General features: G+C 41.9%; 2 protein-coding genes across 13 annotated transcripts in view; one reads left to right on the top strand and one right to left on the bottom strand.

Annotated features, from left to right (window-relative positions):
• The window catches only part of Dydc1 (DPY30 domain containing 1), a 21,191-nt gene extending 12,187 nt beyond the window's left edge, over positions 1 to 9,004 (bottom strand). For all 4 annotated transcript variants that reach the window (XR_781270.2, XM_019208230.1, XM_010629546.2 and 1 more), the window contains exons 1-3: positions 8,931 to 9,004; positions 1,917 to 2,072; positions 1,347 to 1,448 (exon numbers count right to left, since the gene is read on the bottom strand). Coding sequence is in view for 3 of the 4 variants with exons in the window: in XM_019208230.1 (XP_019063775.1) it covers positions 1,347 to 1,448; positions 1,917 to 2,063 (249 nt within the window). In the remaining variant the exon portion in view is untranslated. The remainder of the gene's footprint in view (positions 1 to 1,346; positions 1,449 to 1,916; positions 2,073 to 8,930) is intronic.
• The window catches only part of Dydc2 (DPY30 domain containing 2), a 13,145-nt gene continuing 4,624 nt past the window's right edge, over positions 8,767 to 17,287 (top strand). Inside the window, exons 1-6 of one of the 9 annotated variants that reach the window (XM_010629548.3) lie at positions 8,767 to 9,129; positions 9,395 to 9,591; positions 10,031 to 10,169; positions 16,176 to 16,295; positions 16,474 to 16,629; positions 16,956 to 17,078. In XM_010629548.3, the coding sequence (XP_010627850.1) occupies positions 16,287 to 16,295; positions 16,474 to 16,629; positions 16,956 to 17,078 (288 nt within the window). In that variant the 5' untranslated portion in view covers positions 8,767 to 9,129; positions 9,395 to 9,591; positions 10,031 to 10,169; positions 16,176 to 16,286. Of the gene's footprint in view, positions 9,130 to 9,394; positions 9,592 to 10,030; positions 10,170 to 13,154; positions 13,783 to 16,175; positions 16,296 to 16,473; positions 16,630 to 16,955; positions 17,079 to 17,287 lie in introns of those variants that run through there. The other 8 variants (XM_010629549.3, XM_010629550.3, XM_010629552.3 and 5 more) reach the window with 8 other exon arrangements.

A 17,287-nucleotide genomic window follows, 5' to 3' on the forward strand; every position in this document is an offset into this window, starting at 1 on the left:
ACACACACACACACACACACACACACACACAACCAAACCAGACACTGAGTGCTTGATCTCCAGTTGCTACCAAGTAAAAGTTGAGCATCCTTTATCCAAAATGCTTGGGACCAGAAGAATTTCAGATATGGGATTTGGGAGGAAAGGAGGTATTTGCATGTACATGATAAGGTGTCCTGGGGATGGAACCCAAGTGTAAATGTGAAATTTTGCACAATAAGAATTAAGTCTAGAGTTAGAGATTTAGCTCAGTGGTTCTTGTAAGTGCAAGGTCCAGAATTTAATCCCCAGTTTGAAAAAAAAAAAGAGTAAAGTCTAGTGTGTTTCACATATTCTTTACTTAGCCTGAAGGCAATTTATATAATATTTTAATAATTTTGTGTATGAAACAAAGTTTAATGATAAAGAATTTTCTACTTGTTTCATGCTAACACCTAAAACATTTCAGACTGTGGAGAATTTTGGATTTAGGGTTTTTCTTGAGTTATAGATGTTCAACCTAAAATGTTTTGGTCAACTTTCCCTTCCACTACCCAAAACCACCACTGCAAATCTTCACCGCTTACCTCACACCCATACTTGCAGACTTCAGGATTCCTGATTCCTAAGGAAGCTAGCAACAAGTTTGTGCCATGAAACCTACACATTCAAATCCTCTCCTCCATTCCTCAGTTGCAACCAAACAAAGGCCCTGCCACCTCCCACCTGCCTAACCTATGCCTAGACTTCATTTACTCTGTGTCTGTGAAAATTTGATTTTATGAATTATCTTCTCTATTTCCCAATGTCACCCACTGCCCCTTATTTGTGTTTCTCAACCCAACCCAAAGGAGATAAGGTCGGGACCCTTTTGTTGATTTCAGAGCCTCACCCTATTGACTATTAAAATGCTCCTCCTAAGCCATGAAAGCCATATTTTACAGAACATCCCAATAGTCTACCTCTTCTAAGAAACAGAAACAACATCTCCTTTTCCTCCTCAAAGTCTTCTTTCTGCTCATTCACCATCTCTCCTGCTTTACCCCCACCAACACCCCGACCACTGCTCCTGCCAAGATGACCAGTGGCCTTGAATGAGCTCTTCTGAGTTCAGCAGCAGATAAGGTTGAACACTCGACCCCACTGAACACCCTCTCCCCTGGGCTTCTGTCACAGGACACTTACCCCTCTTACCCCATCCCAGATGCTTCTGCAGCAAAGAAGCTGCCTGTGTACATAAAGATGAGGAGAGGACAAAGCCCTATTTAAGTTTTCAGAGCTGGGGAGTTTTCAGCCTTTGGGCTGCATGCACTGAGGCTGGTACCACTAATTCCTGGGTCCCCTAAGCCCTCCCTTCCATGCCTCACCTGCTGAAACAAGAGCTCTTCAGCTCTGAGCTTCTCCTGCAATTCCTGCTCCACCAGTGCTAATGCTCTTTCATGCTCCAACTGGGCCATTTCCTTCTGCCTCTAGCATTGTTTAAAAATAATAGCACATGGCCCATCAGAGACCAAACCATACGTGAACACAACCTGAAAAATATCTTAATCTCTAACAATAGGAAAAGCAAATTATGGACTACAATTCATTCACATTAGTCTATCCATTTGGATATTACACAATCATTTAGGGAAATAACATATTTTATCTGAAGACAGAGCACAAAATCAAAAGTATACTTTCAGTATGACTAACAAGCATATGAAAAGGAATACTATAAATGTGTAGGAAAAAGACTACACATAGAAGAAAATTCCTAAATAGGACAATAGAAGTCTTCTCTGACTTTTTTCCACATTTTTACTTTTTATGTTATTTAAGTTTTTGTAAAACAAACATTTTTATAATAGAAATAAAAGATATAGAACTTTTAAAAACAAGGCAAATATGTTAAACTAATATTTTCTTCTGATTTCCTAAAAGGAAATCATACTTACCAGCTGTTCCATAGTAGCATTCTCCTTATAATTGTAAATCCACAAAGCTAAATATTCTATTGGATCCACAGGGTGAACTCTTGCCACTTCTGCAAGACCCTGAATTAGACATGTCCCAAGGTGCTTTTGAAGATAGGCAGACTCCATTTCTAACTTCTAAATAAAATATAAAAATAACCATTTTGCATTAGTTCAGGAAGTTTTTAAGTAAGACCTAAGTAAAGTCCATTGAGACCAACAAAGCACTACCAGTCATGGCACAAGCAAGTTGGCCCAGGAAACTTCAGTTTCCAAAAGGGCTTCTTGGAAGTGATTACAACTAAAACAGTTTCAAAATCCAGAAGGACTCATAGGTCCAGTTCAAGAGAGAAAGGGACACTGTCATTATGGACTGCAAGATGACTTAGTGCCAAGCAGTGCTTATGTCATTTAATGTTCACAACACACCTGATGAACCAGGTACCATGGTCCCTACTGTGTCGATGAGAAGATTCAGGCACAAAGAGCCTGAGTGAACAGAGCAGAACATACAGCTGGCAGATGAAGCAGATAGGGTTTGGATGTAGCCCTTGATTTTGGATCCCTGTCCTAAGGATTCTACTAAGCTGTTCCTCCTAAGCTATATAAATCATATTTACAAACCAGCTCTATAGTCTGCCTCTGTTTAAAAATCCATACATTTCCAAGGTCAGAGAATAAAAATTCAGCTGCTACAGAACAATCTATGAGGCTGCTCAGTGTCTGGCCCCAGTTCCTTTTCAGATTCACCTGCAGCCTTCTTTCCTGTCCCCAGCACACCCTGTCACTCCCATCCCACAGCACATCCCATCATTCTGCTGATTATACCTTGCACTTGGCCAACTCTGCTTTTCTCACAGATCATGATGACTCTGCCCTCTCTCTCAAATTGGAAAATATTCCTTACCTGCAATACACAGACCATTTCTCCTTTTCTGAGTCCATGTCTCCCTAATTGAGAATTGTGTGTGTGTGTGTGTGTGTGTGTGAGTGTCTGTCTGTCTGTCTGTGTGTGTATGCCCATGCTTGTTCTCCCTCCAGGATACCAGCGCCCCTATTTCCTTGCTGAGTGTTTTAATCACAGGGTCAACACAGCTGTCTATCCATAGTGGCATCGAGTGAGTTTCTACACTTTCCCAGTTAATGTCCTTGTCTTTTGCAGTTATAAACAGCAATAATCTTAGACCAGATTTTTTGAAAAAAATGTAACAACTTTATCTCATATTCTTTGAAAAATAAAAAAAGCTGATCACCTTCAAGTTATCCTTAACATTTCATGAAATCCAGACTCTTCTGAGTTTCTGATGCAATGTTTCAATTTGTAACAAATATAAACTGGGTACCTATGTCAGGTACCACAACAGATAGGTTACTGGGAACATAAAACTCTTACTGACTGCATGTTTGTGCACCCCCATTCATATTTTAAAATCTTAACCCCCCACTGTGATGGCATTAGGCTCAGGGTCTTTGGGGGCTAAGTAGGTCATGAGGGTGGAGTCTTCACAAATGGGATTAGTGCCCTTATATAAAGAGACAAAGAGGTTCCTCCTGCTTTCCTCCACATGGGATATGTGAAAACTAGGAAGTAATCTCTTAACAGATACCACACATGCTAATATCTCAGCCTTCCCAGCCCCAAAACTGTGGGAAATAAATCCATGTTAAGGCCACACAGTCTTTAGTTACTTGTTATACCACCCTGAACTCAAATAAAGGCAGTCTCTGCCTGCATGGAGCTTCCAGTGAAAAAGGAAGGCATATTAATCACATATTCAAATCAATAATGTAAAATTAAAATAGAAATAAGTGCTATAAGAGCAGACAACTGCAGAATCTAACCAAGTCAGGGAATTCTTGTCCTCAGAGTGAAGGAACAAAATTCGCAAGGCAAAAAGAAGGAAGAGTTTCGGCAGCTACAGGGAACCGAATGTCAGGGTCTGGATGAGTCCCAGAACAAAATGCACCCAGAATTTTGCTTAAGATTTCAGAAAAACCAACATGTTGGGCCCCCATGCTGCTCTTCACCATGTGATGGTGATGGGACAATAACCTGGTACAACCTCTTTGGAAGGGAATTTGGCAAAATCAAGAAAATCCCATACCTATTTGCCCTTTGATTCACCAATCTGACTTCTTAACCCTTCTCTCAAAAATACACTTAGAACCATATGAAATGACATATGTGTATGGTAATTTGCACTGTTATTTACCACAGTCAAACTGCAGCAGCAGCTGGAGGTTCATGAAGAGAAGATTAGTGAGGCACACCACACAGACTTGTGTGCAGACATAAAGAGAATGTGGACTCTCCAATGAAAGTGGCCCCTAGGACACAGAGTGCAGGTAGGAAAGGACAGTGCAGAACTCATCTATACCACCTCTGTATCCATGCCAGCAGCCGGGAAAGGAAAGTGTATGTGTGGGCACATAAAGGTACCCTAATGACTCCAACAGCTGAGGACAATGGCACAAATGATCTAACTTCCTGTCAAGTTGGCATTGGCACCTTAACCAAACAAAGAAAAGCATTCTTGCTCCTGGCTTTGGAAGACTTTTCCTTGGAGCATCTTTTAAAGACAAAAAATGCTGAGCGCCATCACTCAAGCGCCGGGAGGCAGCCTGGGCCCCGATCCACTGCAGGAAGGAGAACGACACCTGCTCCAGACCCAGCAGCCATCGCTCAAGCACTGGGAAGGTAGGCGCGCGTGGGCCCCTGAACCCCCATAAGCCCCCGCCAGCACTCTCAGACCTCCTGACTGTGCCAGTCTTTGGACCCACTCTGCAAAGACAGAAGCGGTCATCAAGGGTATTTTTCTGAGTTCCCAACTTTGAACATCTTTAAAGAAAGGGCGTGGGAAACATGTAATAGAACATTTCGGAGTTCAACCATTCAGAAGGATAGGGAACTCAATCTGGGCCTTGCAGCCCAAGGTTAGTCAGCATCAGGGGGTTCAGCCATCAGCTAACTGAGATCAGGGGTCTTGCATCCTCGCTCTGTCTGAGCCATTAAATGGTAAATATACCATATTGAAAATTTTGTTCACTGCAGACATGTTCTGGACTGCCTCTTGATTTCAATTTAATTCAAATGATTTAAGGGTGATAGACTAGTGACTACCACAGGTGGTCAGTGTCCAAGTTGTGCTTGATCTTAATGTGTTGCTGATTTTATCAATTGGGGTAAAGCATTGCCGTTGATTTGATGAGCTGTTTTCTCTGATGTTATGAAGATGAGAATGTCTGTGGGGCGTTAGAGACACAGAAGGTAGGGTGCAACTATATCAGGAAGATTTGGGTGATAATCCAGAGAGTAAACCAAGGACAGTCTGACAACAAAAATTAAAATGAGAAAACACTTAAGCAAGACACAAGGACAGACTTCCAGTTTACCAATAGCAAACAGTAGGGCAAATGAGGATGAAAAGGCCGATAGTGAACCACCAGGACACCCTGAACTCAAAGCACAGGAAGTAACAAAACAGATCAATCAGGCTCTGGAAAAATTCAAAGCAGAAATAATTTCCCAGATAACCATAGAGATAGTGAGCAAAATGGAAGTCATGATTCAAGACTCTAGAGCAGAAACTGACAAAAAAATAGATGAGCTCAGGACCATGATAGAAGCCATGAAGGCCCAGCATAAGAAAGAAATGGAAAAAATAAACGCCCAACATAGGAAAGAAATGGAATCCATAAAACAGATTCAAACAGATATCCAGGAGATTAAACACTCTATTGAAAGTGTACGCAACAGAATAAAAGAATGCGAAGATAGGCTCTCAGATATAGAAGATAAGATTGCAGTCAGTGACCATGAAAAGAGAGGTCTCTTAAAAACAGTAAGAGATCATGAGAAATCGATCCAACAACTCCTAGATGATGCAAAGAAGAATAACATAAGACTGATAGGAATACATGAAGTAGCAGGAGAAAATACAAATGACTTTAAAAAGCTGTTCGCAGAATTAATGACAGAAAACTTCCCAAACAGAGGGGAAGAATTTGACATTCAGATAACTGAGGCATATAGGACCCCAACTAGCTACAATCAAAAAAAATCTACACCTAGACATATAATAATCAAGATCCCAGAAACCCAACAGAAGAACAAAATACTACAAGCAGTAAGAGAAAAGAAACAAATCACATACAAAGGAAAGCCCATCAGAATCACAGCAGACTTTTCAACACAAACCCTTGGGGCAAGGAGAGCCTGGAATGAGATATTTCAAGTACTAAAAGAGAACAACCTCCAACCTAGACTGATGTATCCAGCAAAACTCTCTTTCAAAATGGATGGGGAAATAAGACACTTCCACGACAAAGAACACCTGAGAAACTACATGAATACCAAACCAGCACTACAAGCAATTCTAAACAAGATCCTAGAAAAAGACAATGAAGGCAACAACACCATGAGGCCCAACAGAGCAAATCAAATAGGCAAGGCAAGAAATTAAAAGGAGAAGGTGAAAAAGTAAAAAGAGTCAACAAAAGGCCAATAACATGTCAATAATAAGTCAGTACATATCAGTTATAACCAGCAATGTCAATGGCCTCAACTCACCAATCAAGAGAAATAGACTGGCAAAATGGAATAAGAAGCAAAATCCAACAATATGTTGTATACAAGAAATACACCTAGTGCAAAAAGAAGCCCATAGCCTGAAAGTGAAAAGATAGAAAACAATTATCCATGTGACAGGAGCCCAGAAAAAACAGGGGTAGCAATTTTATTTGCAGACAAAGTAAAACTTCAAACCAAAACTGAATCTAGTATTATTGATGTAGGATGGTACTGTATCATACCTCTATGAATGTAAAATATCTAGTACCTGCTTTATGATACATAGTAGGGACCATGCTTTATCAGAGCTACATTTAATGATATTACTCTAGAATGTTCTCTTTCCAGGTGATGATTAAGAGGCTAATAGAAAAAATGGTGCCAGTTAACACAACAGCAACACAACTTTGCTATTGTCTGGATATTATTCTTTTCTTTGTTTTTCTTTTTAATGGAATGTGCTAAATGTCTATAATTTTGTTCAGATGACTGCAGAACCTGGAAAAGCTGTTGCTGCTATCGATGCATAACATACTATTATTAGTCTTTATATATATATGTATATATATACATATATATATATAAATTGAATTTTGGGAAACTGTAACGGTGCTGCCAACTTTGGAAAAAGTCATCCCAATTTACTGTGTTGACTTGGCATTGTACAGAAATGGACAACCATGCTGGTCTAGAAATGTTAATTTATTTTTATTTTTATGTTTTATTTTTTTCCATGTGTACAGGGGTAACGCATCATACTAAATATGTAAGGTCATATCTACATGGGTTTGATTACAGAAACTAATAAAGTATTCTCTAAATAATGAAAAAAGAATAAGATAAGACCATAAGAGGGAGAAGCAATTTAAATATGTTCAGGGACCATTTTCATCTCCAGAATTAAGGATTATTTTAATGTTACATCATTGCCTTTTCTCTTTTACTTTCCTTTTTAGTTTTATTTTAGGATTCCCTATTTTTAATGTTCATACAGAGATTTCTTTAACTGAAATATCGAATAGTTTCTTTGGTGTGAAAAACTATAATAGTACACAGGATCCTAATGAGACAATTAATAATGTGAAATAGGAAGTAAAGGGCTAAAGGTGTAAGGAAAGTGGGAAGGGTGGGGGAAAGGTAATAAGGGAGAGGAAAAAAATATATGAGAAACTGAAAAAATGGAAATAAAGTGTTTGTAAATGGAGAGCGGAGGAGGGGGTGAAGGGAGGGCAGGGACAAGGGGGAAAAATGAGAATCAAGACCTATTATGTAAAGGTACAGAATCCCAATGATGAATGTAATTGTATTGTATACCTAGATTGTACCAATAAACTCAATAAAAAGAAAAAAATTTTCAAAAAAAAAAAGACAAAAAATGCTGCAAGGACATATCATCGTCGTTTGTGGTAACATGAAAAAGGAAGCAGTTCCTTCTGCTGCTCCAGAGAACAAACTTGGGAAAGGAAGTGGTCCCCCAAAGAAAACCTCTAGCCTAAGTGTCCGGCAACTTGATGCCTGTCTTGAATTTGGGGGTACTTGATGTCTGTCTTGGATTATCAGTGACACCTGGGTGAGGGTACTCAACCATCTCATTAACATCTTTCCATGAAAAGTTGACAGTATTCACTCCTCCTATTATGGTAGTGGTGGTTTAGTACTGGAGATTGAACTCAAGACCTTCACACTGAGCTACATCCCTGCCCTTCCTTTATTTTTTTATTTTGAGACAAGGTCTTGCTACCTCTAAATTGCCCAGGCTGTGCTCAAACTTATGATCCTCCTGGCTCAGCCTCCTAGTACTGAGATTAGAGACTAGTGCTGTTTTTCATATACACCAGTTTAGTCATCTTGGCTCCCCACAAGCAAAGCTCCTTCCAGTCCCAGCTGAGTTGGCCTGATCACGCTGCCACAAGAGAGCCCAGGCATGGGCGCCAGATATAACAAAACCACAGCACATTCAGTTAAATTTACACTTCAGAGAAACAATGAATAACTTTGTCTTCTATATTTGTACTAAAACGTAATACCTTTATCTGAAATGAAAATTTACTAGGAATGCAGTTTTTGAGGTACTAGGGATCAAACCCAAGGGCGCTCTAGCACTGAGCTACAAGCCTAGTTGCTAAATAACCCAGGTGTCCTCAAACTTAGCGATCCCCCAGCCTCCGCCTCCTGAGTCGCTAGGGTTACCGGCGCCCAGTAGTATGCTGTATTTTGTTTGGCTGCCGTGGACCTGGGCGTTTCCCATCTGGGTCCTCCAAACAGTCTTCCCAGCTCCCTAACCCCCAAGGGTGCGAGAGGCCGGAGTCCTCGACCTGAAGAAGAACACTGAAGAAGAGGAGGAGGAGAGCCGGCCACTGAGGGGTCGGCCCAACGAGATCCCAGGGGTGAACCAACCCTCCCCCGGCCTCCCCGGTAGGACCTACACGACGCTCAAGGTCCAACCATGACAACCGCCAGTGTCAGAGGAAGCAATTGGCGAAGCGCTGAGAAAGCGATCCGTCCTTCAGGGAGCACGCACCCGACGCATGCGCAACTCCCCCCAGCGAGCTGCGTCCTGGTGCTAGGCAACGAGAAGCGGCGGGGGGCGGAGCGGAGTTCGGTAGAAGAAGCTGCTTGCGAAAGGTGAGCTCAGGGCCTGCCTTGGGAGGGGGTGCGCTCCTGGGCCGGGGCTCGGCGGGTGATCTGTGGTTCTCGCGGCGTAGAAGCTGGGAGGGAGACGCGGAAACTAACAGTGGAGCCCGGCGGGAGGCTTGATCACCCTGGGAGAGTTGAAAGGATGGCTGTGTGTTGCTGACCTCGGCCGCCTACTTTTCAGAGCCTACTCTGGCGCCCCCAACCCTCCTCCGAGGGGTCCTAGCGGACTCTTGTGTGCATTTTACTCTTGTAGTTGTTCCGGCTTACAGATAAAGCATTGCCCAGCAGGAGAAACTTCAATAAATGCTGGTGGAGTACTGAGCCCCAGAGTGGGCAACGCTGAATTCGCGGAAGCAGGAAGTATGGGCTGAGTGTCTCGTGGGATACCGGGTAAAGAAAGACAGCCTGCCCTGCCTGCTGCGTACAAGGTCAAGATCAAGGAGGACCTGTGTGAGCAGACCCTCAGGGAGCTTGGGAAAGCCCAAAAAGTAGTGTGTTTCCCTCCTCGCTCACCCTTGCGCCCCGAGGTGGTGAGGAGTAGCCTGTAAAAGGCACCATAACTTTGACCCCTACCTCTCTGGGCTTTCAAGTCTCTGCCTCACTGTGGCTTTTACAATTTGAAGTAGATCTTAGCAGCTGCACTTCTGCATGTTTCCTTGGGATCGCGATTGGATACATGCCATTTAGAGAAGGCGCTTTGTGTTGATGGGGTTGGTCACACCTAAGCTACATTGGCAGCTAACCAATAAATCAGTGAAGGGACAAGTCCTGGAGATGCAAAACTGATCATTCTGTCCACTGGAATGAGGGCTCTGGAAATAAAGGCAAAGCAGGTCTGTACCTTCCAATCACTTTAGGGATTGTGCTAAAATGCAGATTCTGAATCTAGATCTGGATGAGACCTGAGAATCTGCCCTTTCTACAAGTTAAGTTGTCATGAAGTAAAAGGGGTATAGAAGACTGAAGATTGAGCAACCCAGGACTGTAATCCCAGCACTCTGCAAGACTGAGGCAGGAGGATTGCCAGTGTGAGTATAGCCTGGGTGGTTTTGCAATTTAATGAAAACTTGTCTCAAAAAAATAAAAGGTCTAGAGATGTAGCTCAGTGTGAAGGCCTTGGGTTCAATCCCCAGTACTTAAGAGAATTAAAAACCAGAAAGATTATTTATCAAGGTCATTGTATTCCACAGGGCCACATGGGCAGAGACTGCTTAGCCAAACCCCCACCCTCTACCCCTTCCCTGAATTTAGTGCTTTAAACACTAGTAAACTACATTGTAGTTCTTGAGGTCAGAAATCCAAAATGAATCTTATAGGGCTAAAACCAAAGACAGGGTCAGTTCCTTGTAAAGACCACTTGCCCTTTTCTACTTCTGGAAGTGACCTTTGGCTGGTGGCTTTGAGTCACATACCTCTTCTCCCTCTGATCCGTCTCCACATTGCCTTCCCTGTTTGACCTTAATGTGTCCCTCTTATCAAGACCCTTGTGATTTCAGTGTATCTGCTTAGATAATCCACATCTCATCTCAGCATCCTTAATTTAATCCCATCTTCACAGTCCCTTTTGCAGTTTATGGTAACATATCTATAGGTCTCAGGTATTAGGACATGGACATCTTTGGGAGCTGTTATTCATCCCAAGAACAAGGACAGTCTCTTAGATTTCACTTACTCAAAATCAAAAAAGTTAATCTTGATCATAAACCACAATTTGCATTTAATTATATCCAATTTTACCAACAATATTCTCTATAAAATTATTTTCTAACCCAGATCCAATCTAGGATTGTGTTTTAAATGTACTTTAGTGGCTCTGACTCAGTTACTATTCTTGTTGCTGAGATAGAATACTCCACCTCCAAGGATAAAGGAAGAAAGTTTTATTTTGGCTCATAGTTTAGAGAGGTTCAGTCCATAGCTGGCTGGCTCCCAGGCAGCATGGCATGGCAAAAGGGCATCGCAGAGGAGAAATAGTCCATGGCATAGCAGGCAGAAGGCAATAAGTAGCAGCAGTAACAACCAGCCCACCTTTCCTTTTTATCCCATCCAGGCTACCACACCAACACCCAGGGTGGGCCTTCCTTATCCACACCCTTAATTCCAGCATCACACATTCTAAATCCAGCCACCTCCCCAAAGCCCCAGCTATGACCACCAGAGGCTTTTGGTGGGGAAACATCTAGATACACAAGTAATACCAGGCTGCCTAGTCTTCCTTTCATCTTATATATTTTTTCACAAGTCAGTTGCAGACTTTCTCAGCTTGGCTTTGTTTCATGTTTCATTTAGATCCAATTTTACATTTGGACAGAAAGGTTATATTCCATAAGATGGAGATTCCATCAGGGCGTGTGTGATGTCACTTTGTTCATCTTTTGGTGATGTCTAATTTGATCACTTGGCTTAGGTTGTGTTTGCCTGATCTTGCCACTAAAATTTTTGTATTTCCCTTAGTAACTAGGGATGTGAACTCTGTCTTTCCTCCTTTTATTTACTTATTCTCACATGCATTCATGGATATGCATCATGTTCTATAAATTATAATCTGTGAAAGTTATAATCAAAATGGGGTCACTCATGCCAAGTCCTAACAATCCATCCATTAATAAAGCTGTGAGATTATGATGGATGAGATCTCCTCCATGTATGCCTAGTAACAAGAACTATCACAAGATTCCAGCAGAACCACAGCTTCACACAGAGGCCACCACAAGTGTTATGGTTTAGATCTAAAATGTCCCTCAAAAGTCTCATGTGTTTGGAAGATGATTGGATTGGGGGTGCTATACTATTCAGCAGATTCATCCATTGATGAGTTAAGTAGCTAAATGTGCTTTTAGGAGATGGGGCCTGGTTGGAGGTAGGTTTGTGCAGTCGTGATCTGGAAGGTTATATCTCCCTTCCTTGTTCTCCCCTTCTTGTTCTGCTTCCTTGCTGCTATTGGCAAGTATGTATTCATGGGTTGAGCAGCTTTGCCTCCACCATGTCCTATTGCCATCCTGTTTCTGCCTTGTAGCCAATCACGTACAGACTGAAACCATGAGCCAAAATAAACCTCTTTTTCTTTTAAGTTGTGGGTATTGGGCATTTTGTCCTAGTGACAAGAGCATGACTAAAAAAACAACTTTCACAGGACAAACCTCAGTGAGGACATCTGCCCAACAACTCCCCATTTAATCTTGGTCTAATGCTACCCATTTTGTTCACGATAGCCAAAGAGTGTTATTTCAAAGTATCTGATGTAATCCTCCTGTTTCCCTTAATACTTTCCCCTTGCCTCAGCCTCCTTGAGTGCACACATAGTTTACTATGCCATGCATTCTTCCATTGTGATACTACTCTTAAATGAACTTAATTGCTGGAGAAATTTTGTTATTCAGACTGACAGTTCTTTACACTCATTATTTATTTTAATGGCCAAAGTGCCCCCACATTCAACCAGCCTCCTATGTAGGCACCTATGCACCTAACCATTCTATTTTTTGGAATTCTCCTACTGTCTGGCACAACAAAATGATCCAGGCGAATTAGACTTTCCCTGCCCCAGCTCTGGAGTCAATCATTTCTTTAAGAAACTCTGATTGCTTTAGGTGTGAAGGCTTTGTAGAATAACTTTTGTAGGTTCTTAGTGCTTCTACTGTATCAGGGCTTCTGAGGCCTTGAAGTGGTGATGGCCAGGAAATACGTGCTTTTTCTTTCTATTCATGTCTAACTGTCTTTTACTCTTTAAATGGAAAAATAAAGAAGAGAGGTTCAGGGAGGGAACAAACTGAAAAATGCCTCCAGAAAATGTTAAGGCTACATCTAAGCCTGTTAGTCACTAAAATCACTGGGAGTTTAACATATGTAAACTTCAGGAATTTGGAGTTGGTCAGCAATAGCTCACATGCTAAGTAAGCCATTTCATGGCAAAATCTTTCACCATAATAGCTAACATTAAAATTTTACTGTGGGCCAAGCTAAGGGCCTTTCAGTTGTTTATCATTTCTACCAATCATCTAATTGTTATAAGGTACATAGTCAGGTTTTTCCTCATCTAATGAGTTATTTTCCATGTAATTAAACCAAGTCTCAGAGAGACCGGGCAACTTGCTGAAGGTCACACAGCTGTAAGTGGCAGCTTCCAGGACTGGAACTTGGTCTGTTTGATCTTGGAGTCTGTGTTCTGGGGTACTCTATGTTACTGTCACTCCTAACTTAACATCATAATATGGGCTACATTACCTCCCTCTCTTGAAATTTGATTAATAGTAAATCTGGGGGCACCAACACTTTCTAAGTAGCTTCTTGCTTAAGCACTAGAGTGAACTATTCTGTTAACAGTGGCTACAGGGCCCAACATTTTCCTCTCTCTTTTCCCCAGAGCATTTCTGTGGGCTCTAGTAAACTCTTATTTATGTCATAGACTATGGTTTCCAACCTCACAATAGCACAGCTTGCTGGATGTTTCGGGCCACACCTGCTCAGTCATTTTCTGCCTACTCAAGGATAGAAATGTGTGGGTAAGGTAAAAGCCTTAGCCACCCCTAACCACCATGTATCAAACTCCTCTCACACCTGATGACCCGAGATCTATTGTCTGACCTAATCTACCTGGAGAGCTTGGAAAAAAGTTCATTTGAATATAGGCATTATTGGCAAGTATGTATTCATTCATTGGTTCTGTTGACAAGGGCAGTACTGTGGTTTGGAGCTCAAATGTTCCACAAAGGCCATGTGGGAAAAGGCTTGGTCACCAGCCTGTGGTAGTATTAGGAGATAGTGAGACCTTTAAGAGGTGATTTCTAGTGGAACTACGTTAAATCATTGGGGATGTGTTCTTGAAGGAGACTGTGGGACCCTGGCTCCTTCCTATTTCTCTCTTAGCTTCTTAGCTACCATGAGCAACTTCACTCCACAACATTTGCCACCATGCTGAAGGCTTCATCACAGGTCCAAAGCAATGGCACCAACCATGGACTGAAATCTCTGAAGCCATGAACCAAAAACAAATCTTTCCTCTTTTAAGTTGATTTGTCACAGTGATAGAAAGCTGACTAAGAAAGAAAATTGATACCAAGAAGTAGGGTCATTGTTGTGATTATCCTTGATATGGCTCAGAAGCCTTTTGAACTGGTTTGCAGGAGGAATTTATAAACATTTGGAGGAGGCTAGAAAAACTTGGGATGATGGAAGCACAGATTGATGAACAATTCTGATAAGGGCTCAGAAGACCAGAATGCTGATAGGAATGCTAAGAGTAAATCCCAGGCTCATGAGATGTTGGATGGGAATGAAACTTTATTGGGAATTGGATTAGAGACCAGGCATGTTACATTCTGGAAAGAATTGGTCTACATTTTGTCTATTCCCTGAGATTTTGTATTAGTCACAAAGATGATGAACTAGTTTATCTGGCAGAGATAACTTCCAAGCAGCAGAGAACTGAGGCAGTGACCTGTATCCTACTGGCTGATTTTAGTAAGAGTTATACTAAGAATCAGGAGCAAAAAGCAAAGCAGAAATACTTAAAAACTTGAAGTTTTACCGTAAAATGAGCCTAAGTAAAGTTGTGGCCAAGGAGAGGATAGTCACTACAGAGTTTAATGCCACTTATAAGAAAAGCCAAGTACTTTGCACAGGGAGAATAAGAAAGATGCTTTGAGGGTATCTCAGGACTTAGCAAGACTGCCCCCTCTATATCAGGCTCAAACCCTGATGATCTGCTATTACAAGGCTACCTAGGGAATTGTCCAGGTATTTGTTTCCTTATGTTCATCCATTCAGGCATTCAGAGGCCACTACAGCTATGGTCCAGGTAGACCTAGCTACTGCTTGAGCTGATAGCTGACTGTAGTATCATCCACAGGATGATATGAGTTTTACAGACAGGCAGATTGCAAGAGTTGTAGGATCATGAACACTTTCATTAAGATTTAAAAGGAATTTGTAGAAGGCCAAGATGTGTGGCGGAATTGGAGTCCCTATAAGCAGCCCCTATAGGGCAGTGCATGAAGCTATGAGAGTGAAGCTGAAGCTACAGTAGAGGCCCAAGAAAGTTAGAAATGCTAGATATGTGGAATGCAATGAGTAGAGCCAGCACAAAAGAGAGGCCATGTAGGCCGTGGGGACTTCAACCAGCAAGGCCGTAGAGTTGCCCAAGCACTTTGGAGTTTACATCGGCCATTGTGTGGTCCAGATTCTGGGAATAGAACTACAGGATTTATTTCTCTGTTGGGTTTCAGTCTTGCTTGGCCTGATTTCCCCCTTGTAAAAATGGGAATGGCTATCCTGTACCATTGTATCTTGGAAGTATGTAACATAGTATCTTAATCACTTTCCTGTTGCTGAAACATGATACCCAAAACCCACAATTTAATGGAGGAAAAATTTATTTTGGTTCACATTTTCAGTCCATGGTCTACAGGCTCCAAGGCAGAAACAGGATGTCAGAGGGGCGTGGCAAAGGAAAAGGTGCTCAACCCTTGGTACCCAGGAAGCAGAAGGAGAAAGAAGAGGAGCTAGGGGCCAGAATATATCCTTCCCAGTGATCTACCTCCAACCAGGCCCCACCTCCTCATAGCACATTCAACTATAACTCATCAATGGATAAATCCACTGATGAGTTTAGTGCCCCATGATCCCATCACCTTTCAAGCACATGAGACTTTTGAAGTATGCTTTAGATTTAAACATAATACTTGGTCTTTTGATTTTTATAGGAGTTCACAGCTAAAGTTTGCCCTGATTCTCAGAGAACACTTAGAACTTTGACTTTTGAGCAGTGCTAACACTGGGGACTCTTGAAGATTCATGAAATGCATGTTACATTGTGAGATGGACATGAACCTTTGGGATCTGGGGTAGAATGTTATGGTTTGGATGTTGAATATTTCCTGAAGGTCATGTGCTAAACACTTAGTCCCTAACCTGTGACAATATTGGGAGCTTGTTGAACCTTTAAGAAGTGAGGCTTAGTGAATGAAAGTTAAGTCATTGTGGGTGTGTCCTTGAAGTCATTGTTAGACACTAACCCTTTCCTCTCTGTTTTCCAGCCACCATGAGGTCAGTGTCTCTGCCCTCCATATGTTCCCCATCATAATGTCTTGCTTTACAATGGGCTAAAGGAACAGGCCAAGCAACCATGGACTGAAACCTCTGAAACTATGAGCCAAGTAAATGTTTCCTACGTATCAGTGATTATCTCTGGTATCTTGTCATAGTGACAGGATGCTAACTAATAATCCAGACACATTTGTATTATCCTGAAATAAATCAAAGTTGGTTATAATGCATCTATTTTAAAATTCAGATTACATTTGTAAAATACTGTCTTGTTTTGCTATTTCCTAGGTCCCCAAGATGGAAACTGATTACTTGAAAAGGTGCTTTGGAAATAGCCTGCCCCAGGCATTGGCAGAGGTGGCAAAGGTTCAGCCCAGTGACCCAATAGAGTACCTGGCTCACTGGCTTTATCATTACAAAAAAATTGCTACAGCAAAAGAAAAGGTGTGCTTGTGTGTTGGGTCTATTTGGCAAGGGCTCAGCTTTCTTGCAATAATTTGAAATCCAAGGCAGGACCCTGGAGCTGTCTTTTGGAGTTTTCTGATTCATCCACTTTGCAGGAATTATTGAGGCCTGAGTATCTCAAGTGTGGACCATCTGAGGGATAAAAAGGGGGCCAAATTAGATAGGTTGTGGATCTCCCATTAGGCTAAAGCTAGTTACAGGAGGAAGTTCAATAGCTTAAGGGTCCCAGTTCTGTACCCAGTGTGAGAGGGACTGTTTATAAGGCTTTCATGTGCTGACTGGATTCAACTGTTGCTTTACTCCAGAATAGGCAAGAGGAGATCCAGCTACAGGAGGAATATGACTGTAGCCTCAAGGAAAAGGAAATAATGGAAATGCTGAAACAGGAAGAGTATCAGATCCAACAGGAATGTGAAAAGTGTCACAAGGTAAGAGGTGGGACTCACTAGGGCCCAATAATAGACCTAGGAAATATTCAGGGAAGTCTGGATAGAGCACATGGAGGCTCCTTTAGTCCCCTTTTTCCTCCATAGTCACACAGTTACATCAAAACCAATCTGGGGCTGGGGATTTAGCTCAGCAGTTCAGTGGCCTGCCTTGCAAGCCAAGGACCCAAGTTCAATCCCCAGTACCAAAA

The sequence above is a fragment of the Fukomys damarensis genome, unplaced genomic scaffold (assembly GCF_012274545.1).
Source record: "Fukomys damarensis isolate Sample0158 unplaced genomic scaffold, DMR_v1.0_HiC HiC_scaffold_1, whole genome shotgun sequence".
NCBI classification, from domain to species: Eukaryota; Metazoa; Chordata; class Mammalia; order Rodentia; family Bathyergidae; genus Fukomys; species Fukomys damarensis.